The sequence below is a fragment of the Cebus imitator genome, unplaced genomic scaffold (genome assembly GCF_001604975.1).
Source record: "Cebus imitator isolate Cc_AM_T3 unplaced genomic scaffold, Cebus_imitator-1.0 Scaffold97, whole genome shotgun sequence".
NCBI classification, from domain to species: Eukaryota; Metazoa; Chordata; class Mammalia; order Primates; family Cebidae; genus Cebus; species Cebus imitator.
The window spans coordinates 2149918-2177746 of record NW_016107412.1 but is presented as its reverse complement, the minus strand read 5'-3'; the positions used below and the strand labels follow the sequence as shown (position 1 = coordinate 2177746).

General features: G+C 34.4%; 1 protein-coding gene across 10 annotated transcripts in view; it reads right to left on the bottom strand.

The window, feature by feature from the left end:
* PCDH15 (protocadherin related 15) overlaps window positions 1–27829 on the bottom strand; it is a 1323555-nt gene that overhangs the window by 295141 nt on the left and 1000585 nt on the right. For all 10 annotated transcript variants that reach the window (XM_037741275.1, XM_037741277.1, XM_037741276.1 and 7 more), the window contains one exon: window positions 14076–14208. In XM_037741275.1, the coding sequence (XP_037597203.1) occupies window positions 14076–14208 (133 nt within the window). The remainder of the gene's footprint in view (window positions 1–14075; window positions 14209–27829) is intronic.

Sequence of the window (27829 nt, the reverse complement as noted above, 5' to 3'; positions counted from 1 at the left end):
GCTTAAAGAAAACAAATTCCAAATAAGAATTTCATATTTCATCAAATTATGCTTCTTAAACAAAGGAGAAACAAAATAATTTCCTGACAAGCATGTACTAAGAAAAATTGTTACCACTAGAAAGCCTTACAAGAGGCTCTTAAGGGAGTTCTAAACATGGGAACAAAGAACCATATCTGCTACCATAAAATCATACTTAAGTACATAGCCCACAGACTCTATAGTGCAACCACACAATAGAAACTACAACCATACCAGCCAACTACTTAATGATAGAATCAAAACTTCACATACCGATATTAACCTGGAACACAAATGGCCTAAATACCACACTTAAAAGACACAGAGTGGCAAGGTGTATTTTAAAACAAAACAAAAGAAAACAAAACCTAAGACCCACCTGGCTGCTGTGCTCAAGAGACCCATTTACATCTGATGATACCCAAAGCTTCAAAGTAAGGGGCTAGAGTAAGATACATGGAAAAGAAAAAGAGCAGTGATTACTATTCTCATATCAGATAAAACAGAGTTTAAACCAACAACATAAAAAAAAAAAATAAATGAACTACATAATGATGAAGGGTTCAATTCAAAAAGAATATTTGACTACTTTGTATATATACACACCTAATATTGTAGAGTCTAGATTCACAAAACAAGTACTTCTAGACCTATACAGAGACTTAGACACCCATACAAATATAGTAAAGGAGATCAAGGCCCCAGTGACAGTATTAGGCAGATTGTCAACTCAGAAAACTAACATAGAAATTCTGGACTTAACTCAACACTTGAGAAATTGGATATAATATACATCTACAGAATACTCCACTCATGCACCATAGAATATACATTCTTCTTGTCTTTACATAAACATACTCCAAGATTTAACATATGCTCACTCATAAAAGCAAGTCTCAACAATTTTTTTTAAAAAAGAAATCCAAAATAGACAAATGAGATCTAATTAAACTCCAGAGCTTCTGTACAGCAAAAGAAACAATCATTAGAGTAAACCGGCAACCAACAGAATGGGAAAAGTTTTTTGCAATCTACCCATCTGACAAAAGGCTAATATCCAGAATCTACAAAGAAGTAAACAGACTTATAAGAAAAAAACAAACAAACCCATTCAAAAGTGGGTAAAGGACAAGAACAGACACTTTTCAAAAGAAGACATATATGAGGACAACAAACATGAAAAAAATGCTCCTCGTTACTGGCCATCAGAGAAATGCAAATCAAAACCACATTGAGATACCACTTCACGCCAGTTAGAATGGCAATCATTAAAAATCTAGAGACAACAGATGCTGGAGAGGATGTGGAGAAATAGGAACACTTTTACACTGTTGGTGTGAGTGTAAATTAGTTCCACCATTGTGGAAGACAGTGTGGTGATTCCTCAAGGACCTAGAAATAGAAATTCCATTTGACCCAGCAATCCCATTACTGGGTATATATCCAAAGGACTATAAATCGTTCTATTATAAAGACATATGCACACATATGTTCACTGCAGCAATGTTTACAATAGCAAAGACCTGGAACCAACCCAAATGCCCATCGATGATAGACTGGACAAGGAAAATGTGGTATATATACACCGTGGAATACTAGGCAGCCATAAAAAATGATGAGTTCATGTTCTTTGTTGGGACATGGATGAATCTGGAAACCATCATTTTCAGCAAACTGACACAAGAACAGAAAATCAACCACCACGTTTTCACTCATAGGTGGGTATTGAACAACGAGAACACACGGACACAGGGAGGGGGGCACCACACACTGTGGTCTGTTGGAAGAGACTAGGGAAGGGACAGAGGGGGATAGGGAGGGATAACATGGGGAGAAATGCCAGATATAGGTGACAGGGGGATGGAGGCAGCAAACCACACTGCTATGTATGTACCTATGCCACAATCCTGCGTGATCTGCCCATGTACCCCAGAACCTAAGGTACTTTATATATATATATGAAATAAATCATAGCACCCACACTCTTGGATCACAGTGGAACAAAAATAGAAAGCAATACCAAGATAATCTCTCAAAACACCACAATTGCATGGAAGTTAAACAGCTTGCTCCTGAATGACTTTTAAGTAAAAAACTCAAGTCAGAAACATAAAAAATTCTTCAAAATAAATCAAAACAGAAACACAACATACAAAAATCGCTGGGAGGTTGCAACATCAGTGTTAAGAGGAACATTTGCAGTGATAAATGCCTACCTGAAAAATTTAGAAAGATCTCAGTTTAATGATCCAACATCATACTCGAGGAAGTACATAAACAAGAACAAACTAATCCTAAAGCTAGAGAAAAAATAAAATAAAATTAGAGTTGAACTCACTCAAGGTTGAACTGAATGAAATTGAGACCCAAAAAGGATCTATGAAACCATAGTTGGTTCTTTGACAGGATAAACAAGACCAATAGACTGCTACTTGGATTAATAAAGAAAATAAAAACTCAAGTAAGCACAATCAGAAATGAAAAAATTTATGTAATGCCACAGCTGATACAGAGAAATACAAAAGACCCTTTTAGACATAGACTACTATGATCATCTCTATGCATATATACTAGAAAATATAGAGGAAATGGATAAATTCCTGGAAACACACAATCTCTCAAGATTGAATCAGGAAGAAATTGAAACACTGATGAGACCACTACTGAGTTCTGAACGTGAATTGATAATAAAAAAACTAACAACGATAACAACAACAAAATAATAATAAGCCCCAGATCAGATGGATTAACAACTGAGTTCTACCAGAACTAAAAAGGTAAAAAGAAGAGCTGATAGTAATTCTACCAAAACTATTCCAAAAAACCAAGGAGGAGAGATTCTTACCTAACTAATTCTATGAACCCAGCATCTCTTAATACCTAAATCTGGCAAAGAAACACACACACACACACACACACACACACACACACACACACACACACACACACACACACAGTGCTGGCCCATGCCCCTAAAGAACATAGACACAAAAATCCTCAACAAAATTCGTACACACCAAATTCATTGGCACATCAAGTATTTAATTTACCATGATCAGGTAGGGTTAATTCCTGAGCTTCAAGATTGTTTCATTCTACTTCAACATACACAAATCAGTAAATGTGATCTGATCGCATAAACAAAATGAAAAACTAAAATCATATGATCACCTCAAGAGATGTGGAAAAAGCTTTCAACAAAATTCAAAATCTCTTCATGGTAAAATCCCTAAAAAAAAAAAAAAACAAAAAACTAGGCATCAGAGATACATACTTCAAAATAATAATAGCTATCTACGACAAACCCATAGCCAGTATCATATTGAACGATCAGAACTGCAAGCATTCCTCTTGGAACTGGATCAAGACAAAGAGGCCTGGTCTCACCATTCCTATTCAGCACATCACTGTAAGTGCTAGCTATATGTTAAACATATTTTTTGTCATATATTTGTTGGAAGCAGGAAGAAAAGAAAAGGCATCCAAATAGTAAAAAAAAAAATAAGTCAAACTATCTCTTTTCACTGTTGATATGATTTTATACCTAGAAAACTCTAAAGACTCTCCCAATAAGTTATAAGAACTGATAAACAATTTTAGCAAGGTATCAGGATGCAATCAATGAACAACAATCAACAGCAGTTCTGTACACCAATAAGTAAGAGTCAAATCAATAACACAAGTCCATTTATAACAGCCACAAACAAAGTAAAAGATCTAGGCATAAATCTCACCAAGGAGGTAAAAGATCTCTGCAAAAAGAACAACAAAACACTGCTTTAAAAAAAAAAAAAAAGGAACATTTGACAAAAATAAGCAGCGTAGAAAGGACTCCCTATTTAATAAATGGAGATTAGACAGCTGGTGAACTATATGCAGAAGAATGAAATTGGATACCTACCTACCTACCTTTTACCATATACAAAAATTAACTCAAGATACCTTAAATATTTTGATGTAAAAACTCAAACTATAACAATCCTAGAAGAAAACCTAGGAAACACTATTCTGGACATCATACTTGGCAAAGAATTTATGACTAAGTCCTCAAAAGTAATTGCAACAAAAGCAGTCATTGATAAGTTGGATCTAATTTAAACTAAGGAGCTTCTGCACAGCAAAATAAACCATCGACAGTGTAAACAGTTAACTTCAGAATGGGAGAGAATATTCACAAAATATGCATCTGACAAAGGTCTTATATTCAGAACCTACAAGTAGCTTAAAGAATTAAACAAGTAAAAACAAATAACTCCATCAAAAAAATGGGTAAAAGACATGAACAGACACTTCTCAACAAGAAGAGATACAAGTAGCCAACAAATATTAAAAAAAATGCTTAATATCACTAATCATCAGAGAAATGCAAGTCAAAACCACAATGAGATACCAACTTACACCAGTCAGAATAGCTATCGTTTTAAAGTCAAAAAATGACAGATGATGGGAGGCTGCAGAGAAAATGGAATAGTTCAGCCACAGTGGAAAACAGTTTGGAGATTTCTCAATGAACTAAAAACAGAACTACCATCTGACCCAGCAATGCCACACAAAAGAAAATAAATTGTTTCGCTGAAAAGACACTTTTATGCTCATAGCAGTACACTTCACGACAGCAAGGATACAGAATCAACCTCGATGCCCATCAGTGGGGAAGCATATGAACAAAATGTGGTTCATCTACAACACAGAAAACCATACAGCCATAAAAAAGGAAATCATATCCTTTGCAGAAAGTTGGATGCAACTGGAGGCCATCATCCTAAGTAAATTTACCAAAACAGAAAGCCAGATATTGCATATTCTCACGTATAAGTGGGAACTAAGTGCTGCATACATGTAGACATAAACTTGGGAACGAAAGACACTAGGGACTACTAGAGGGGTCTGAGAGGGAGAGTAGCAAAGTTGGAAAAGCTAACTGTTGGGTATTATGCTAACTACCTTGGTGACAGGATTAACCGAACCCCAAATGTCAGCATCATGTGATATACCCATATAATAAACCTGTACAAGTACTTCTTGAATCTAAATAAACATTGAAAAATAAATAATGGCAAAATTAAAAGAAAAGTTAAAAAAAAAAGTTTGCTAAGTGAAGGAAGTCAGACAAAAAAGGACACATACTGTATAATTCCACTTATACAAGGTAGGTATAATAGTCAAATTCTTAGAGACAGAAAGTTAAACGGTAGGTTCCAGGGACTGTGGGCAGGTATTTAGGGAGTTCGTTTTTACTGGGCACAGAGATTCAGTTTGGGAGGATGAGAAAGTTCTGGAAACAGATGGTGGTCATGTTGCACAATATGTGAATGTACTTAATGCCAGGGAATTATATACTTAAAGAAGATTATAATGGTAAATTTTGTGTTCCATATTTTTATAACAACAATAATAAAGTATGTGTAGGAATCTTCCAGATGAACGAGATGGAAAAGGGTATTGCCAATGAAATAAACATAATGAAATCTGAAAAACAGAAAAGCATCTTTGAATGCAGAAAAGCAAATTGGAAATATCCAAAGTAATCATTGTAATATACATGACATCATAAATTTTACGGTGTAGCACCTATGATTCATGCACACTCTACCTCTACCCACTGTGAAACATTCATGAATCATAAACTCCTGTATCATCTTCAGAGCAAAAACACATCCTATTTTACAAGAAATAGTCATCAAAAAAAGGAAAGAAAAGTAAGAACCCAGAAATTTCTAGAACCTTTCGAAGACAGCAGAAAAACAAATTAACACCACTGACAGAACCTGTTAATGCAGAGGGTCATGCTGTAAGACAGCTTGCATTTAATTCAAACTGTTTCGGAGTAAGATCAATTCTATAATGAGATCAAGGCAGCAGAAATTTTTCTTCAGAGCTAAAAATAATAACTGCTTGAGGCATAGACATTGCATTCCATGACTTCTTGAAACTATTTTAAAAATGAGAAGAATAAAGATTTTTAAAAAACACATGACAAAACACCTTTTTAGACGTGCACACTATTCGTTTGTTTGTCAAATGTGTGATTTTTTTCCCTCAGATAACTGGGAGTGGCAACATTCAACTTCTTCCTCTGCTTCTCACCATTTTCTATTTTCTCCTGCTATTTGTCTCTGAGCTGTTACACCCATTACTGCAGTTGCCAGCAAGAAAGAGCCAGGAAAGGGCAAGAGAATCAAAGCACCAGAGCCAGTCAGTTCCATGGTAGGTGGAACCAGAAGTTTAAAGCAGTGGCAAAATTTAAATTTTCTCAGTGCCAGTGGACAATTTCTATAAAATAAGTTTTTTTCATTTTTGTAAAGAATCATTAAGCAACCACAAGAAAATTAAATCAAGGCTTATCAAGTAGATGTCTGAAATAATGATTTACTTTGTAGGTAGAGGTACTTTGCTATTGAGATTGTTGCAAGTCTGAGCAAAGCTGAAGGGAATAAGGAAATTTCAGTCCTTAGAGAAGAAAGTATAGAAAAATAGTAGAGATACTCTAGGGTAGAGCAGCTTGCCTTAGAATCCCACCTCTACAACAGGATTCCATCTGACATAGGAAAAGTTACTTCAATGGCTTGTTGAGAGTATTAAAAATATAGAAACTTTGAAATGTTTAGTGTAGTTCCTGCCTTACAGTAGCATCAACTAAAATTAGGTGTTGATGCTATCATTAATACTGATCTCTTAGCCATCTGTACTTCAGCATCCAAAGTGTCAGTTTGTTCTTTAAATTGCAAGTGACCCTTTTTTCTCAATAGAAGAGCTAATAAAATTTTAAAGTAGGTGAGAATTCTTGGAATGCATCCATTCTCCGTATTCTGGGACATTTCACTTTTTTATCCATTATTTAAAATACCCGGTACCTTCATGGTCACTCTAAACTCTTCTATGAGTTTATGAGTTAACAGAAAAACATGTTCCTTTTGGAGAATTGGAATTAAAAAAATACCATTTATTATTTACTTTTTTTGACTGAGTCTCACTCTATTGCTCAAGCTGGAGTGCAGTGGCATGATCTCAGCTCACTGCAACCTTCACCTCCCTGGTGCAACCGATTCTCCTGCCTTAGCCTCCCAAGTATCTGGGATTACAAGCACGTGTCACCACCATGCCCGGCTAATTTTTGTATTTTTGGCAGAGATGGGGTTTCACCGTGTTGGCCAAACTGGTCTGGAACTCCTGACCTCAGGTGATCTGCCCCGCTTGGCTTCCCAAACACTTTCTTCTACATTTCAAATTCTTTGCAATTTACATGCTATCTCATTTAATCTCTTCTTCCCTACCATAAAGACAACCAGTCTCCCTCCTATTAACCAACCACTTAAAATTCTGCCTCCTTATGTACCTTAAATACAAAGAATAAGATAGTCCCCATTATTTTAACAAATACCTACTGAATATATTCTTGATAACTAATCCTGCTTATATCTTTAGCTAGCTAATGTGATATTCATCTTTGATATGGTTAAATGAATGATCTCTTAATCCAATTTCATAAACAAATTCTACATTATAGGGGTATAAACACTTTTAAAAATATATTTTCTATTTTAAAGTTGACTTTATACTTTGCATAAATATAATGGACACTTGCTGTTTATTTTTGAATGATTATCAAAGTCATACTGAAAGGGTCAGTACATCTAATCTTTCACAGGAAACTAAAAGGTCAAATGTAAAAATTGTAACTTTTGTGGTTCACAGATGGACTCTGCATATTATTCTTTGTTTAACTTTTGTCCTTTGGTTCCATATTTTCTTTGTTTTTATATTCTTACAAACCTTTTAAAATGAAAAAAAAAAAGTATTCTATCTTGTCTCTCAAATACAGGCCATTTTACCCGGGAGCTATACTTGGTCAATCTGTGTATAGTTTTACTATACATGTTCTTTATTATTTTAAAATCAATAGTGACATATTTCAGGTAAATTATTGTTTTCACTACCACCCATTTTCAGATGTAAGTCTCTAGGTTAACATAAATAAGAAAGTAGCAGCAAAAAAAAGGAGAAAAAAAAGAGAACCATGAGAAAAACATTTTAAGTCAAGGGAAAATTTCCAGGATTTACCTTCTCCCCCTAAATCCCAATCCTACAATCCTAAATGGACATATTACATGCAAGGAGGGACATATTTCACTCCATTCCCCATATATACATTTGTTATCCATTTGGCAAATTGTGGTTGAATTTCTTTTGGGATGACTTCACCAGCAGAATTAGCATATGGATCATTTGATTCAACACTACTTTGTAAGTGTTTGCTCTTTTCAGTCAGACACACACTCACTGCTGATAACTGGTTATTTTGACTATTTGTAGAAATGTTAAAGGAACAAAAAATTTTATCTTAAATAAGCCATGTCAGAAAAACCATCAAGGCCTTGCGAATAATATACTTTATAACTTTGCTCAACACCTAATGTAGGAAAATATCCAATTATGAGTCTAGAAGTGGAGTGAGACAGGGACAGCTGAATATTTTAATTATTTCTTAACAGTTGTCTCTTACAGTACCTTCATAAAGTTTCCAGATCTTTTCCTTTCTCTTGCTTTTGTTCTAAATACAAAAGTCCAAGCCTGCATTATATTATATCCAGTTTGAATAAGGAATATCAACTCCTTAGGGATAAAATCAAACGGTTTTATTCTTCCCAAGATGCTTTCAGGCTTCTGTATTATCTTCCCCATTTCTGTTGTGTAGCTGGCTTATCAATTATATACCAATTTATCTCTGCAATTATTTTGTAAAACTGTCTCATTTTAATTAATATGATGCCTTACTCTTTATTTTTTAATTTTTTTCCTCATTATTTTAAAACTAATTTTGTTTCTAAGTACTAGGAATGAGGTAGGTAGATCTGATCATCGCACACACATTCTTATTTTTCTTCCTTTTATTCTCCCTCTGGTGCTGGGATAGAGAGGATGAAGAAAGAAAAGTGTATTCATTAAAGGAATTATCTGTATTGAGGTTTGCTCAAGGATTACTGAGATAGGGGAATGACCCCCAATAAATTCCACTCTTTAGAGTCTCAATCTGAAGCAATGTTCCTATGAACTAATGGCACCTTATGGAATTCTAATGTATCTTTTAGCTAATGTCCAGATCGTAGCCTCTTGTCTTACAACTTGACGTGCATATCTCTCTTCTTCACATGGTAATCTCCTTTATTTTTATTTATAATAGAAGCACAAACTCTGAGATTTATGGATCCAGGCAGGATGGATCTTACCTACGATACTGGGCAAGATCTTCAAGGGGACAGTCCATACTTTCTTGCCAACTGCCCACTCCATGACCACATTTTTCTCCAGTGTTCTCTCCCCTGATTTAGTTGTATTGACTCAAAACTAAGCAGCTACTCGATTAGAGCATTGCATGGTGATCTTCCCTTTTTTTGTGTGAATTTCTCTTGTATTTTCTTCCCTCCATCTTGGCCAGACTCTTTCTGTAATACTAGACTAGCAAAAATTTCAACCTCATCTATTTCTAAAATAAAATGATACAGAACTATTTGAGACCTCTCTTAACTGGATTCTTGGGGAGTACGGTACTCAGATTCAGGAACTTTTTGAGATAAAATCTAAGAAATTAATAATTTTTGCTCAACTGTGTTTTATCCAGGTTTTTATCTGTATTGTATTCTATAATCTCTGAGGAAAATTGTCAATTCGTACTTCTCTAAAGTATTTCTTCATAAGAGCCTTAAAATAAATTGAATATGTTTTTAAACCTTAGTGCATATGCCCCAATATAACAGCACAAAACTAACCTTTGGAAAACACAGAAGTAATGTAACACAAAACATTCCCATCCTTCCCAAAACAGGTAAAAATAAAATATAATCATTTTTCTGAAGCCTAATCTAAAAAGACTGTGATGTCGTAGACAGAGCACTGATTTATTAATCTAAGGGAGAAAAACTACTGTGGCTCATGAACCTGGCTGTTTCTGAGTTTCATTCTTTTCATTTTCCCAATAATAACCATCATAAGATCCACCTGTTTGTTACAGTCAGGTTAATGACCAAATGAAATGATGCATTATACATATGTCAAAGAAATATAACCTCTTCAAAGAAAGTTAATGCAGCTAACATTCAGTAACATATCTTAGTTTGCAAGTAAAAAATTAGAAATACACTCAAACGATCAATACATATTACGGTAGACACAAGTAATAATATGAATTAAGAGAACGTGTTGAACGCCCTAATTTTTCAAACTCTATTTAACTAACCCATTTTTTAAATTTATACATTTATTATTAGAACATTATTTCCCTAGATAGAAGCTGCTCCATTGTTCTGAAGGGAAGTACAAATGATGAAAAACAGGGCTGGAAATGATCCATGATATAGAGTGTGAGTAAGCAATATATAACACTTTTTTTTGATCACTCAGATTTTGAGTTTTTGTGTGTGTTTATAATATGAGCTAGATATCCTTAATGATACCATAAGTAAATAAAGTAAATAAACAGTTCCTGACTCAACATTAAATGCTACACTAAGTGTTAATTACAGTATCCCTGGAGGTAAACGTTGGTTCCAGAATTTGAGTATATAAAAAAATCCACACATACTGAAGTCCCACAGTGGGTCCAGTGGAACCCTTTGTATACAAAAGTTTGGCTCTCCAGATAGACAGGTTTTATATTATCTCTCTCAAAAAATCTGCATATAAGTGGATCTGTGCATTTCAACCTTAGGTTGTTCAAGGGTCAACTGTGTTACTGTTTTATGGGATGAGAAGGCAGAGGTGATACATGGAAATGTTATGTCTAAAAACGAGGAATATGTAAATAGTGCTGGAGTGGGCAAAATGGAATGTGAACTACATGAAAGGGTAATTTGGAAGGAAATGATGCTTTTGTGAAGAAGAGAAATAATTGAATATTTGAATATAAAACATAGTTTTATTTAGCACTCTTGTCTCATCTTTAGTATGATAAAAATAGATAAAAAATTCAGAGAGACAGAGAGGGAGGAAGCTGCTTGTGTGAACATACTCTATTGATGTAAATACTAGAGGAAATTAGCTCTATGTTGGGTAGTGTGCTGATGAATACTTAAAAAAATCTTTGAAGTGAAAGGCACTGATTTGTTTATATTTGATGATTTCAGTGGCATAAGTTTGTCCACCACAGCAATGTTTAGCTAGCAACATGATATAACCTCACGTAGAGTCAGGAAGAGACGTGCACGACTGGCTCTCATGATTTCTGCATGATCTGGCTCCAGCATTTGACCGTGACAAGTTTCAGTGGCTGGTGAGAACTCCAGAGGAAAAAAGTCCACCTCTAACTAACCCTGATCATCATAATAGTTCTGAGAAACCAGCGTTCTGGTAACATTTTTCTCAATGCAACACCATCAGTACAGCAGTGAGACAAAACAGCATTCATGAACCGGTTCTCAAACAACTTTTAGAAACCATAAAAGGCCCATTCTTAAAAGGGGAAGTTGGGGTTGGGGGAATCAAGAATTGTTTTCTGGAAAGAAACCACTTCGATCTCCATCAAAACAGATTCGTTTTTTTTGTTGTTGTTGTTTGTTTCGTTTTGTTTTTTTGAGATGGAGTCTTGCTGTCACCAGGCGGGAGAGTGCAGTGATGCAATCTCGGCTCACCGCAACCTCTGACTCCTGAGTTCAAGCGATTCTCCCGCTTCAGCCTCCCAAGTAGCTCGGGACTACTGGCACATGCCACCATGCCCAGATAATTTTTATATTTTTAGTAGAGATGGGGTTTCACCATGTTGGCCAGGATGGTCTCTATCTCTTGACCTCATGACCCACCCACCTCGGCCTCCCAAAGTGCTGGGATTACAGGTGTGAGCCAATGTGCCCAGACAGCAGATTAGTTTGAAGTCAATTTGCTGCTATCGTGGTAAATAAATTTCCTTGCAAATTCCATCTTCCAAACTGAGCAATGAGTCAGCAGTAGGCAGTACTAGAGAGTGAAAAAGATGAGGATGGAGGGACTGCAGGCAACCCAGGTACCTCTAATGCATCCTCTTATTAGAAGACTTTTGAAAAGCAATTTGATGGAACCTTTTCAACTTTTAGGTCACTAGTTTAAATGCAGTCAGTTGATGATGAACAAAAGTGGGTGGTTAGTGGCCTGTGAAAAGTACCTTCATGGTATCACCCTTGTTCTTTCTAATAGAGACTGCCACTGCAGTTGGCATCCTTTCTTTTCCTTGTACAAGAAGCACAAAGAGTGAATAGAAATGTCATTTCAAGTGGTTTTTCAGCCTTTGTACCAGAGAAATTTGAAATACGAAAAAGGCCATCTTCTTTTCATCTTTAACTCACAGGTAGAATTATTGAACTACAATACATTTCTTAGATCTTCCTGGATTTTATTAAAACAAAGGCTGAGCCACTTGACAAGTAAAATCATGTCTTACTTCATAGAAAGTTAAATTACATAAAGGCACATACTTGAGAAATATTTAAATATAAAATATATACTTTCTTGACTTGAATCTTACACATGTAAGATTCATTTTGTTTTCGTTTTCTTTCTCTTATCTTTTTCTTGCTTCAGTAAACGAATTCCCATGAATGTAAAGGCAAAGATCTTATTATTCCATTAAACGAACATGTCTTAATATTTGTTTATTTCTATTATTTATCATTACAATATTTTGACTAGCTTTTTCTTCCTTTTGAAGAGATTATAGGTTTTATCCCCTTTCTTTCATTTTTTCACTAAAACCCTCCAAATTTCCACATTACAAATATCTGTACCTTCACATAATTTTGTTTCAATATTAAATAATCGATTAAAGCAAACTCTCTCTAGGTTTCTGGAGAAAGGCAACAAAATAAATAATTGAGCAGAGGCACAGAAAAGTACTTGGTAATGCCAAGAAAATTTCAGTAGCTATCCGTAATTGGTAGGATATAACAGAAATAGCCCTGTTTTAGAAGTGAACAAAACTCAATCAACTGATCTTAAGCATCAGTTACTTTCTATGGGGTTAGCTTTCCACATTTCACATCTTGAAAATGAGATTGATGTGTTTTGTTCTTTTTGCATCCTTTTCGATACAAATATTCCATGGAATCTTCACTTTTATGTCATCTGGATTTAAGCGAGAGGGTGTCAAAATTCAAATGGGATTTGAGCAAGATAGAGCTGTGCCTTATGTCACATCAGCTGATGGTAAAGATTGATGCTGGGATTTTCTGGGGTAACTCATGTTATAATCTCCCCTACGCTTCAAGGCCAGCTTCATGAATTCTCAGATCAGCAGCTCCTGCCATTCCCATGTAACACCAGAAGATAAACTCTGTTCTCTGAACATTCATATGTAAAACAATGTCATCTTATGATTCTTATGATTAGTATAGCAAAATAAAAACTGTCAACACCATATTTAGCCCAACTTGAAGCTGCATATTCAGTCAAAGATAGAGGTTTTCCTGGCCAAAGATACTTTGGTCAGAAATAAACAGTGAAAATCAAGTTATCATCTTGCAAGTAATACATATACTCATGAATCTCTAGCTACAAATGAAATTATCAGCTAAAACTACCCCTTTCCTGTAAATGAATAATAAACACAGCAATTACAAGATTTGCCTATGGCCATAAAATGAAGTAGGGTTTGCCTCAGAATTAGAATGCCTACCATCAGCCTTTGAGTACAAAGTTAATTCCCTTATACAAGACTGCAGTAAAAATAAATCCAGCTGGTGGAAAGGCATACACGACAGAAAATAATAGTCAGCTGCAGACTCTTTGGATGCAAAGTACAAAATATTCAAGTACATGTTTCCAATCCCTTCATTCTCTCCTGAAATGATTGCAGCCATCCCTGCCAGCCAAACGTTAGTTCCTCAATTGTGGCGATCAATAGAATAGATTAGCTATGGAAGCCCTCCATCCATATTACCCTTGCTTTCCTTTCCAGATGGAATTTTCATTCCCTAGAGTAGCAAACATGTGAGATTTTTCCCTCCGTACACAAATATAGACTCATTAAATGTCAAGCTTGTCACTTCAGAATTTACACACACACACAACACACACACACACAAGGAACATACCTGTAGATTTAATAAAACAGCACCAACCCTCATGGCTTCACTAATTTCAAGGCTATACATCAGCTGTGGGAAGCGAGGAGGGCTTTGATTATTTGGTGGAAGCACTTCAATGTACACAGTGCAGATGGAGTGCCTGCAGAGAAAGAGAAGCAAACAAGATGGTTACGAATCTGTGTTACATTTAATGTGAGACTGCATTCTTTATTCAGTGGTTGGATTTACAGGGGAGAACATTTCCAAATTTTATGAAAAATAATAAAATCAAAATGAAAAGATAGAAAAATAAAACCAACACCAAAATATAATGGTTTTATGAAATCATCTCAGTAAAAGAAAAGTAATTACCTCCAGTATTTGTTTTTCCTACTTAGATTAATAGTGTGAATTAAAATTGAATAGCTATACAAATAAAGCTAATAAATTAACTTGCCTTGACTTCTGACTTTGTTTTTAATGCTTCTCTAATAGCAAAATCATTCTATAAACATCTGGTAATAAGAGCTGTCTTGGGGCTTCTTTTCTATTAAACCAGCAGAGGGAATATTGATTAAAATAACACACTAAAGAAATTATGGACTGTTTTATTTGTTCTGTTTCTGACTTCAATGGCTTGATGTAAGTGTATGTCAAGAGTCAGGATCATAAGGACTCCTACGTAAAATAGTTGCAAACCAAACTAAAAATGTTTTAAAATCTTCTCTAAAAAGTAAAATATGATAAGCTATAAATCAGATTTAATAAAGCCCTTATATTGATAGGAGATTTTCTTGAAGGACAAGATACCTTATCATTACAAGGAAAAAAAATTAGCATTGACATAGTCAACTTTTTTGATATCTCTGAACTTCAAATATTTTCTTATAAAACAAAAGTTGAAGAAGCAAGTTACTTAAGGTTTGTAAGGTGGAAACATTGGCTGAAATATATCAGTGAAGCCTGAAAGTTTATAAGGTTAGCCGTACATCTTGAAAAAAAATTATATATATGTATATATATGTATACATACATGCATACACACACACACACACACACACACACACACACACACACACATTTTGTACAAACATGCTACCACGGCCTAAAGATTTATGTTTTGAATCTATTTTAACAAAGTCATGATTTTAATTCAAAACACGTGTTATAATTTCTATTTGGGGGCTAGAATCTTCTATTCACATATTTATTTGAGACAGAGTCTCTTTCTGTCACCCAGGCTGGAGTTCAGTGGTGTGATCTCAGCTCATTGCAACCCTACTTTCCGGGTTCAAGGGATTCTCCTGCCTCAGCCTCCCAAGTAGCTGGGGTTACAGGCCCGTGCCACCACACCTGGCTAATTTTTGTATTCTTAGTAGAGACAGAGTTTTGCCATGTTGGTCAGGCTGGTCTCGATCTCCTGACCTTGTGATCCACCCACCTCAGCTTCCCAAAGTGCTGAGCTAACAGGCGTGAGCCACTGCACCTGGCCTAGAATCTTCTTAAAGTAGTCCCAGACTCTTCATAACGTGCTTCAATTAAAAGACAAGGTCACTACAAATATTCGTCTGAGTTTATTAACCATTCTTCTTTTCAAAACCTTTTAAAAGAAGTTCAGAACATGGACACTAAAATTTGGTTTAATAGCTTGTCGTTTTAAATATACCTGAATTCATGTTGCTTCTGAGCATATTGTCAGTAGATAGATATCAATAAAATATTAAGCATAAAAGCTACAGCAACTTAAGAATTTCATGCTTACACTTATCATGGTATTGTTCTAAAGCAATCTCACTTTAAAATATTTGAAGTTTTATAATTAGTTGAAATATCGGTATTCATTTCTGTCTCTGATTTTTATCAATTTAGTATCCAAATTTGCCAATAAAATTAATCAAGTTGTATTTTTTAAATAGGTTCAAACTGATGATGATGAAATGTTGCTTATACATTTATAATTATCAATGAGAACACAAAACAATGGGAAGTTACAAAATTAATTGTATACTGCAAAGATTCGCACTTCCCATGTTTTGAGAACAAAGGAATTGTCATTTTGAGCTAGGCCTAACATCCTTCCAAGTGGTGATCTGACCCTGATAGCAGCCCCAAGATGTAAAACATTTTCCTTGATATTATCTTTGAAGATCTTGGCTTGTTTTCATGTCTGTTGATCAAGTTTTCAAAATGTTTTATCAATCTCTTTCTTCTCTCTGATAGCACAGTGTCTATGCATAACGAGTCCTACAACATTATTGGTAATAACAGTAGGTGATGTTGAACATAGAATTTATAACCAAATATTCCTGGATTATAATTGGGATGCTGCCTTCAGTGATCTAGAGCAAATTACTTCTTTCAGCTTCATTATTTCCATATAATAAATGAGAATAATAACAGCTAAGATCAAAATAAACATTAAATAAGTTTGTATACTTGCATGTGTAAGTACATATATATATGAAACATACTTTTACTATTTATTAATAAATTAAAATAAGGCTTGAGATTTCTTATTCTACTTTATGAATAGTGTAAACAATCTTGCATTTTCGTTATTTACATACTTTTTAAACCTTGATAATATTTTAGACATTTTAGTTGAATCCTTTCACTTGGCTGAAGTCCTACAAAGGCTGGATACCCCTTCACCTCTCCCCAGCATGGGGTATGCTGATGTTAGAATTTGAACATATTGGATCATAATCTTTAGGGTAGGATACAAGAATCTACTTTTTTCACAATTTTCCAAGGCTCTACACATAGAAATATAGAAATTATAATTTGAAGACCACTGCTTCAGAATCTCATGAAAAGAATATGTAGACTCAACTGTTTTTTAAAATTACCTCAGGAGAAAACTACAAACTCAATGTCCTCAATAACCCTGGATCCAAGAGACTTCCTCACTGTTTAACATTTTTTTTCACCTGGAGCATACCTGTACTTCAGATTTCAAACTTTCTTTCAAAAGCTAGGCCATTTCTGCTTCTGGTATTCTTTAGATCTTCAGTTTATTGGTCAAGAATACTTTATAAGGGTTTCATAAAAATATCAGTGTCTTAAAGCTTGTAAAACTATAAATTACCCTTATTTTATTTTTTGTATTTACAGATTCCTTTCCCTTTCATGGTCTTTCCATTTTAGAGGGCTAAAGTATGAAAGCACTACAGTAAGGACCTTAAAACTCGTGTGAGGTACCTGGATATTTGTCACAGAGAAGAAAACTTTAAATTGCTGAAACAAAACGGACTCTAGACTCAGAACACAGAGACAAATTTTAGCCAACATGACCATCTCCTTGATCTGTCTTTACTCCTTTGGTTCCTCTGTCCCTTTCCACCATAATTCAAACGCTAAAATTGCTAATTATGTTTTTCCCCCTCTTGGGCTTGAATCTTGGAGTTATTTGGAGGAGATCATATTTCAAGGTCTTGCATTTTTCATCTTCAACAGCCTGTCACATCCCTACAATGTGTTTAAATAAACACCAGACTTCTTGAGGGTTATTGCCTTTTAAAATGCTATCCCCTTTTTATCCCTGATGTCAGCACAATGTCAGAGTTAGCTTTCCTAAAATTGAATACCAATAGTATTATCAATCAAATAATAGTATTAATGCTGTAATAAACAGTAATAATTCAACAGCATAATTTTAAGCACTTAATAAAATAGGGCAGTCACTATATAAATATTAATACTTTATGTGAGCATTTTGTATTTACATTTTATAGCTAGCACTAAATGCATAAAACTGAGCATCTATATATGACAAATTTTATTTTGTAATATAGCCAGTATGATGTAGATAAATCTCCATTTCTAAAAATGAACATCATAAAGCTTTATTACATTTTATCTGGTAATAAAGGTCAAAGTAGAACAAAAGAGGTAATCTATTTCTTACATACTCTTGAAACCTACTCAATAGTCCCATAGATAGTTTTTTTTTGGGTGGTTGAGACAGTAGGGGGGCTAAACATAGAAATTGACCCTTCTGGTCTTAAAGCTTGAAACTTAGATTTGTTTTATCTGAGTTCCTTCCTCCAAACAACCTTCAGGCCTCCCAAAAAACTATTCAAGAACTGAAACTCACCAGATCATCACATCCAATGAGATGGCAGACCCCTCATTCATCATGATTGCTTCCTTGCCCCTCCCTAGTTCCTGTTTTCTTACATATTGTTACATTTCTTTACTGCTATATAAACCCTAATTTTAGTCAGTCAGTGAGTTGGATTTGAGACTGATTACCCATTTACTCAGCTGCAGTACCACATTAAAACCTTATTCTTTCGCAGTAATTGTTGTTTCACTGATTGGCTTTTTATACGACCAGCAGCAGAATCTAAACTGAACCCCTGGTGTTTCTGGGACAAATTTTGGTTATCTGACCAGGAACACATTGCTTGTGTCTTAGCTGCCTTGAGTTGAGAGTCTCAGAAGAACTCCTAAGCAGTTGTCCACCCAGTTTTTGTTGGAGGTATTTTGGTTTTTCTCCTGTCCCACAACAGCTACCCCCAACTACATTCCTCATTGTTTAGACAGAACAAAGCTTAAAACTTGACATCTGCAACCAGATAGGTGAGTGTTACATCCTTTGTGGGTGTGGACAGGAGGATCCCTTCCTCTCAATTTGAGAATTTTTTTAAAAAGTTTTTATTTATAGGTTGAACAAGCCCAAATGAGGGTGGGAAGTGCCCTGATTATGTTAGTATGGACACTTTTAGGAAGGTTTCAGAAGGAATACCTTGGGAGTTTGTTTGTAATTGTGTGTGGTATGTGTATGTGAGCAAGTGTATATCTTTTGTAGGTACCAGACTGTGGGATTGGCTCCTCTCAATTCAAGAAATTCCTAAGGAATTTTGGGTTGTGGGTTGATGAAGCCCAATCAATAGAAAGAGGAAGACCCCAACTGTTTCACTTTGAAAAATTTTAGGGCTCGTCTGTTGTTTCAGTAGTTGGATAGTGTTGGTGATTGTCTGTGTTTGAGATACTCACAGGAAGTTAGAATTCCATAAGCTAATAAATATTCTTTTGAATCACTGCTTGGCTGCAATGTTCTTTGGAATCTGGAGTTTGCTATTGGACAGGAAAGTGGGGCAGAGTTCCATGTATCCAGGTTTTTGTGCTACTGCTCTAACCACAGTTGGGCCTGGTTAATATGTGATGTTCTCTAGTGTTGCTGTTTCATCCCAGCGTTGTTTGAAGTCTGGGGAGGTTTAGCCTTTAAGAATCAAACTGCCATGAAAACTGTTTTACCCAAAATTTTTCATTGGATTACCTATCGGGGTAAAGAAGTGGGGATATGTAAACCAGTGAGTTTGCTATCTCATGGCTAGAGTTCTGAGGTAAAATGGATTGTATCTTTATGTGTGTGTATATGTGTCTTAATATCATGTATTATGATTTTTTTTTTTGGTCAACCAAATTGGTTTATAAATAAAAGAGTACACACAAATTAAGTAAACCCAAAGTATTTTTCAAGTTCAAATGATTTAAGTAAATCTCAATAAACAAGCTGGCTTTAAATTATGATAAAATAAAAACAGATATGTCTTTAGAATTGTCAGCATACATTTTTGAATGGGTTTTATATATGACTCTGCTAGATATGACTAAGGTATCAGGGTTTGGCATAGAAGGTTATAAAACTGTAAACCCAGCCAAAATAAAATAATTTTATTTTGGCTTGTGTACCTTCTTTGAAATAAAATAAAATCATTTTGGCTTGTGTACCTTCTTTGAAAATGAGAGTAACATAATGTTGTTAGCTGAATCTTGTGAGTTATTGGCAAAAATACCTATATATTTAAGGTTAAAGTTTAGTGGAGGACCTCACATTAACCAGCTATGTAAAAAAAAAGTAATGAACAAGGAAAAAATTTAACTTTATTTATTATTATTATTATTTTTGTGAAAGAGTCTCGCTCTGTCCCCCAGGCTAGAGTGAAGTGGCATGATCTCTGCTCACTGCAACCTCCGCCTCCCAGGATCAAGCAATTCTCTGTCTCAACCCCCTGAGTAGTTAGGATTACAGGCACCTGCCACCACAGGCGCCTGGCTAATTTTTGTATTTTTTTTTAAGTAGAGATGGAGTTTCACCATCTTGGCCAGGCTAGTCTTGAACTCCTGACCTTTTCATCCACGTGCCTTGGCCTCCCAAAGTGCTGAGATTACAGGCATGAGCCACTGCACCCGGCCAGAAAAAGCTAACTTTAAATGATGGTGTCTAATACCTCAGTTTTCAGAAGTAATCTAGATAAACTATTAAAATGAAAGAATTGAGTACATGTGAATTGAATAAATGTTGTAGGTATTCTTTACGTGTAATTTAAAATTTTTTAATTGTTTTTGATGCTAAATGGATGTCTGGGTCATTTCCAATTAAGAAAAAGCTATGGAGTAACATATTTCTAAAACTTGTGGAATGATTCTCATCTGTAAAATGGTAATATCTGATAGTCAGCTCAGGATTTCATACTTCTCAGATGATTTCATACTTCTCAGGTGTTTAGTAAAATTTAAGTCTCCTAAGGATAAGAAATCTAAAGAAGATTGGTTTTTATGGAGAAAACCAATCATTTTGTCGGGTTCAGAAGTTATCTCAAGGTTAATTCAAATTACAGACATGAAATGGTTGTTTATGAAACAAGGTAGAAGAAAACCAAAAAGTAGAAGAAAAAGATGTGAAAAAGCTATAGATAGGAAAATATATTTTTGGTAAAGAAAGTGATAATGAAAAAATACCTTTAAGTTTCCTGGCAAAAATCACAAAAAAGGCTAATTTTTGTAAGTTCTAAACAGAAATAGTACATGATATATTTTGTTATTTGAAAAAGTAGCTAAGAATAGAAGTGTTTAAATCATGTTTATTTCCAAGGTATTTCAATTCAATCAATAATTTGAATTGGTTCAGATCTTTAATGAGGAAAAACTGTGATATGTGTTCAAAGTTTTAATGTTCAGGAAAGTCTGGCCTTTTCCTTAAGGAAGTTATATTGATTGGGATTTCTCCCAAACTACTTGAACTGTGTTTACCATTACTAAGTGACATTCAATTGAACATTAAGTGATATTAACACTAAGTGACATTCAACTAAATTAAGTAATTACTTTAAAAAGTGTGATACTTTGTTGTAATTTTTGATCCAGATCCATTTATCTCTGATGGGCATTCATGTGGTACTTGAAAACAAAATACGTACAAGTATTGCACTAGTTTGAAGACTTTAGTGGTGAAAATTACTTAATCAGTTGTAAGTACTGTATCTAGAAGTGAATCTTAGAAATGTGTGTTGATGCTCTTTTAAATAGCTGAAGAGAAATTATGTGGTTCTCACTTTGTCCTTGCTTCATTGTGTAGTATTTAAGTGAAGTTAGATTGCTTATCCTTATTCTGAATTTCCAAAACTGATACTTGCCTTTATGATTTTTTAATAATGGTAACAAAACCCAACATGAATTTTCTTACTTTGAAAATTTTGGCAAAGGACCTATCAAAACTTTGATGCTTTGGTCACAGTTCTGTCACTAAAATGCTAGCAATTAGACATATGGAATGAGTAACCTAACTACTTTAACACAGTGGTTAGAAGTGCTGTAAGTAGTACCTCCTAAACTCCAAATCAGAGTTTTAGTCTGTGGCATATTAGAACAATAGGCTTTTGTAGTAGAAATATCCTATTAACTAATCCATGTGCTGTTAAGTAATAGGTTGTTGAATCCTGGGTCTGAAGAAAGCACTGACTTATAAATTTTGAACACTGATACCAGTCAAAACCTCATCTTCAGATGCAGAACACAGTGACAATAAAAATGAATTGCTTTCATGAGACACAGGACCAGAAATTAAAACTACTAATCTCTCTAGGCTCAGGAACAATTGTGGAAGCTATGGGTGCATGAGATGGTGAGGAACAATTTTGAGGGATAAACTTAGTTCAGGATTTCTGTAAATTAAACGTTAATATCAAAAGCCCAATGATACAAGGCCATGTGTCTGACATCATTGTGTCTGGGCCTATGTGTCAGAACAACAGTATTTTCTTGGAGTACTGATCTACTCTTTAACAGCTAATTGTAAAAGGCTATATAAAAAGTTTGTGAAAATCTTACTTTAGTCAAACTGATTAAAATTAGATGGATTTGTTTATAGGGCTTTATTAAAATTAGATTTAACATTAATAGTAAGCCATACACAGGTAAAATTCTGTTTTTTGAACAAAAATTTCACTTATTTTTGTTTACCTTTCAAGGAAACCACAGGGAAAAAATGGAGAGGGGAGAGACAGAATTAGTTGGCCTCCTGCTATCTTAAGTATTAGGTCTTGCTGCTTAGGAAACTGACTCTCCTCTTCATCAAAAGACAAATGTTTTTATTTTACTATTTTGGCAAAATGAATATTTTATAGTGATATGTGATCCTATTTTGTGATATAAGATGCCTGAAACCTTTGATATTTGACAGACTTTCCAAGAGCAAAACTTCAAGTTCTAAATTCAGTCTTTTGGGCTCCAAACTAACATTTTTGGATATTAGTTCCCCTGAAGTTCAAGAGAGACATATAAGGTTTATGAGGCTTAGTTGTTACATTAGAATTATGCAGGAAGCATTGTTAAATCTGAGGTGGTGTTAAGCTTCCTTTGGGTAATATTTATATGGATGGGTTGTTGATATGTGTTTGTGGATTATGTGAGATTCCTAAAATTCTGAGATTTCTTAATATATATAGTCAGTAATAATTATGATTATGTAAAGCTGTTGTATGCCACAGAAATAACCAAATTTCTTCGTCGTCTGTGTCTTTATGGCTGTCTTAAAGCTTTTGTCATCCACAATTATTTTGTTTTGATCCTTCTCAAAAATTGATTAATAGCTACACTCCTGGGCTTGCTTTTTTGGGGGAGTTCAAGAAAAGAACTTCTGAATGCACGTTTCTGATAACTTTGGGGATTGTGCCATTTGATTAGAGAAGAAACTTACAGGGCACTAATTGAAAGGCTGAGGTGTTCATAAAGATTGTTAACCCAATATGAAGCAGAGGTAGAATTGATTGCATGGATTGAACTAATGAAGGACTGATACAATCTTTATGGCTTTTTTCTTTGAAACATTGCTGATTTTGGTTTTGTTTACCGGAGTCTGGATATTTTTTAGAACTATTTATAGCCTTCAAGTATACTTTAAGTAAATTATGTAGAGTATACTTTTGTAACCAGAATATGAGGCATATTTTCATTCTGCCTGATTTCTCCAGAGTTTATAAACTATCTATGTATATTCTTAATTCATGATGATCTGTTTGAGGAGATTTAATAAGAACATGTTTTCTTGTATAATGTGACACAGGTGGAGGAAGTGGTCATTTTCTCAGGGCTTTGACTTAAATGGCCTTGTGAAAGGTTCCAGCAAAGACAATTTAGAACCTATATGAACAGTGATTCTTGTTGCACTTTGGTGGTTAATCAGGCTAAGTATTTGGGCCTAAAGCTTCTTTTGCAAGTACATTTGTCCTGCTATGACTTGCCTTTGTTGGAAGTTGGGGGCTGAAGAGAGAAATACTGTACTCTGTTTCAGAAGAAAACTGTACTGTTAGATTAGCCTTTGATTTCTGGGTGGGCATGAAATCAATCACAGTATGAAGCTGCCCATGATGCCCTTCCTCAGCATTAAGCAGCCAGAAAGGTTGACAACCACATTCTCCATGATTGAGGAACTGATAAATAGAAAGGGGGGACTGAAATCCACCCAGTAGTCCCATAGGTCCCTTTTTTTGATAAACATAGAAACTGACCCTTCTGGTCTTAAAGTTTGAAACTTACATTTGTTTTATGTAAGTTCCTTTCTCAAGAAACAACTTTCAGGCCTCTCAAAAAAGTATTAAAGAACTGAAACATTCCAAATCACCATATCCAGACAACGAGGGTCTAGACCCCTCATTCATCATGATTGCTTTCTTGCCCTTCCCTAGTTCCTATTTTCTTACACGTTGTTACAATTTTATCCCTGCTATATATACCCATAATTTTAGTTGGTCAGGAAGATGGATTTGAGACTGATCTCCCATTGCCTCAGCTGTAGCACCCAATTAAATCCTTCTTCCTTGGCAATAATTGCTGTGTCAGTGATTGACTTTCTCTGCGGTGAGCAACAGGACCTAGACCAAAACCTTGGTGTTTGGTAACACTCCTATAATTTAAAATCATCTAATTTAATTCTCATTTTACAAGTGGATTTAAAAATGGAAAAGATTACTTGACTGAATCAAGATTATAAAATTAATTAGCAACACAAGATAAACTAAAATACAAGGTTTTTGAATGCAAAGTCTGCTTTCCACTGCTCCCTACATCCTACAAGAACAAATAAGTAAAATAATTTAGATGATTTTTACTTTCTATGTGTTAATATAAAACATTTTTAGTTTGTAATGAAGGATGTTACCTTACAGGAAACCATAAATTATTTCAAGTCTGAGGTTCAGACTATGACATCACAATTTTAAATTTATAATACCATGAATCAAACTTCATCCATAGCACTTATTGTAGGGAAAACATAAATTATGAATAAAGAAGAGGTATGGAAAATAGACAAGATGCTTTAAGTTTGGAAATGGTATAATAAAAAAATTTAAAAGAGAACTTTTTGATATGACAATAGTAATCAGTAGTAATGACATAATGATGCTGGCTTATAGAGGATCGTATTATTTTTATTGTTATTTTCTATTAAATATGTCGATATGTGCTACGAAGCGTCTATTTGTAATCCTGCATTTCTAACTTGTTTCTAAGATGAGGGTTACAGATATTTATATTGCTTTTTCTGGTAGATTTCAGACAGAGAAATTACTGTTTTTGTTTTCCTTTGTCTTCCACCAATATTGTGCTAGAAAAGCTATATTTACACCTCAATGTTCACAGATTCTATTATTTTGGAAGTATATACAGGAATCTACAGGAGCAAAAACTTCAGATTGAAAACCAACATAAGAGATCAGAGAAAACTTTTCAGAACTTACAGGCGCAGAGGTTTAAGATGCAAGATGTATTTATATATAAATACCACAGAATTTTAATAGACAGAGGAAAACTCACATGTCAATTTACAGACCATTGAAGAAAATAAATATATGTTTTTTGGAACTAAAGAGAAAGGTATATATAAGCAAAGAGTGGTAGAATTTGAAACTAGAAAGGTGGGACTCATGGACTATGCCTGTTAATATAAACTTCATCTTGACAATGAGGCTCAGTTGGCAGCATTTAAGCAGATTGGCAATTATAACCAAAAGTGTCAAGTCATTCATAGTTCTTTAACACACTAGTTTGTTTTGTTTCTTTTGATCTTCTTGTTTCCTCTGCTGGGACATTCCATTACCATTCTTGCCCAGGTAAACCTGCACTTATATTTATCTACTGCTGCCTGTTTAGATGTACCTATGCCAATACCTGAATACCAAGTGGGCAGAGACCTCATTTTACTTATTGCATATTTCCAGTACCTACCCAAGACACTAGGATTTGTGGGAGCTTAGTCAATTTTTATCAAAATAAATGAATAAATAAATAGCGTCATAATGTATTACTGATGATAAGTTTAGCATGTACACTTGTTACTAGTAAAATATTTTAAAGAGAAAATTGTATTTTAAAAAGAATATATATTCACAATGGAAACATAATTTAAGAATTATTTCATCTCATATTAATAAAACATAGCCTTATATTTTATGAAAAAAAGGGAATTAAAAAGTATGTTAGCCCATGCATCAATCATTTTTATCATAATTTTATTAGAAGCTATCTGGGGAGAGAGATTGTCTCTTATTTTTGATATGAGCATAATTATCAAATAGTAGTGCTTTATTCATGTTAGGATGAAGCAAACACTTACACAATTTAATTGGATAAATTAAGTTAACCAATATACACCACTAACGAATATCTGAAAATAACTTAGGCATTTAAAAAAATCTTTTGGTTTTTATTTCTGTATGCTTATCAAACCCTCAAAAACAAAAACAAAAAAAGCTATGTACTATTCCTTCCCTTACTTTTGGAATCTTTAGCTAGTTTATTAAATTAGAATAATATAAACATAGATATTTAATTCATATTGGCCATATTTTCAGTCAATATTACTATATTTATGAACTGAAGCTGCCAAGCTTAAAATAATAATATAGAAAACTGTCTAAATTCTGAAGGTTGCTGTCATTTTTTGATGTTATTATTTAGTTAGCTTTTTAAATGCCATGGTTGCTGGCTGGGTCCATCTGTAAAAAATATGACTATATATATATATTTTATTCATAATCTTTAAATATAACCTTCTTTATAAAAGAAATACCGAAAGCAAAGCCTTGTAACATTTCAGTTCATTCATCAGCTCAGTTTGAAGGATTAATTTCTCTCCAGAAAATAGCAAATATCATTATCCTACAGTGAACATGACATTATCCCAGCAGGCAGAATGGAAGTATATGGATTATTATTCTCTGCAGGTCCCACTTGATTCACCAAACATTCTAAGGTGAGTTTTTAGTATCCAAGCCACTGTCTAACAAAAATAAATGCGAAGATATGTCAACTAAATTTCTGATGTCACAGAAAAGACATGTATACTCAGAATCTGAAGATGGTGCTTTGTTTTCTGGCATTGAACATAATTTTACTTAAGTAAAACCTGTTTATTGTACTGATAGTTGTAGGCAATAGCTTATTCAAGAAAATCAATGATATGTCTTACAAATAGAAGCTGAGCAAAAAGAGTATAAAATCTAATTTATTAAATAATCAAACTGATTTAAAACACTTCAAATATAACATAACATATTGGCCACATATAGATCCGATCAGATCTATTGAACACAACACTATCTTCAATGAAAAATATGGATATAAAATACAAGAAATTGACGAATATTGAAGGACTTTAATAAATTGAAATGAAAAAAGGTGACGTTATTCTTATAGATAGCATTGCTATTAAACAATTATAGTTCTCCAGAACAGTAACTACAAGGACTGTAGATATGAAACAGTGGAGGAAAAAGCTTTACATCTAACAACGCTGAGTTCAAGTTATGGTCCTACTACTTGTTTACTTAGCGGGGTAGAAGTGGGAAGCGGGACTGCTTAGCCAAGTCAATCAACCTATTTCAGCCTCAGATTTCTGGAATGGAAGCTAAATTATGTAAAATGTCACAATGCTGTTGTTAATATTAGAAATTATATAAAGGAGCTAGCAAAGTATCTGGCCCTCATGTGTGCTTAATTAGTATTATCAATCATCAGTGTCATTAAAGACATTTAGGAAAGGATATTTTCCTATCACAGACACCAGAAGGAAATGAGGCCATGGAGAAATTTGAGCAAAGAACCATCCAGGCCGAGAGGAGATGAAAATCAAGTTCAAAAGCTTGAAGGTAGCTATGATCCTAAGAGGATAGAGGATACTATTACAATGACTGGAATGGACTAAACAAAGCAGAGCTGAAGCCGGGCACGGTGGCTCACACGTGTAATCCCAGAACTTTGGGAGGCTGAGGTGGATGGATAATGAGGTCAGGGGTTCAAGACCAGTCTGAACAACATGATGAAACCGATCTCTACTTAAAAATACAAAAATTAGCTGGGCGTGGTGGTGCACACCTATAATCCCAGCTGCTTGGAAGGCTGAGGCAGGAGAATTGCTTGACTGTCCTACTGTTATTGACAGCTGGCAATATACTAGACAATGCCTTGGATCTAAAAACTCACCTTAGAATGTT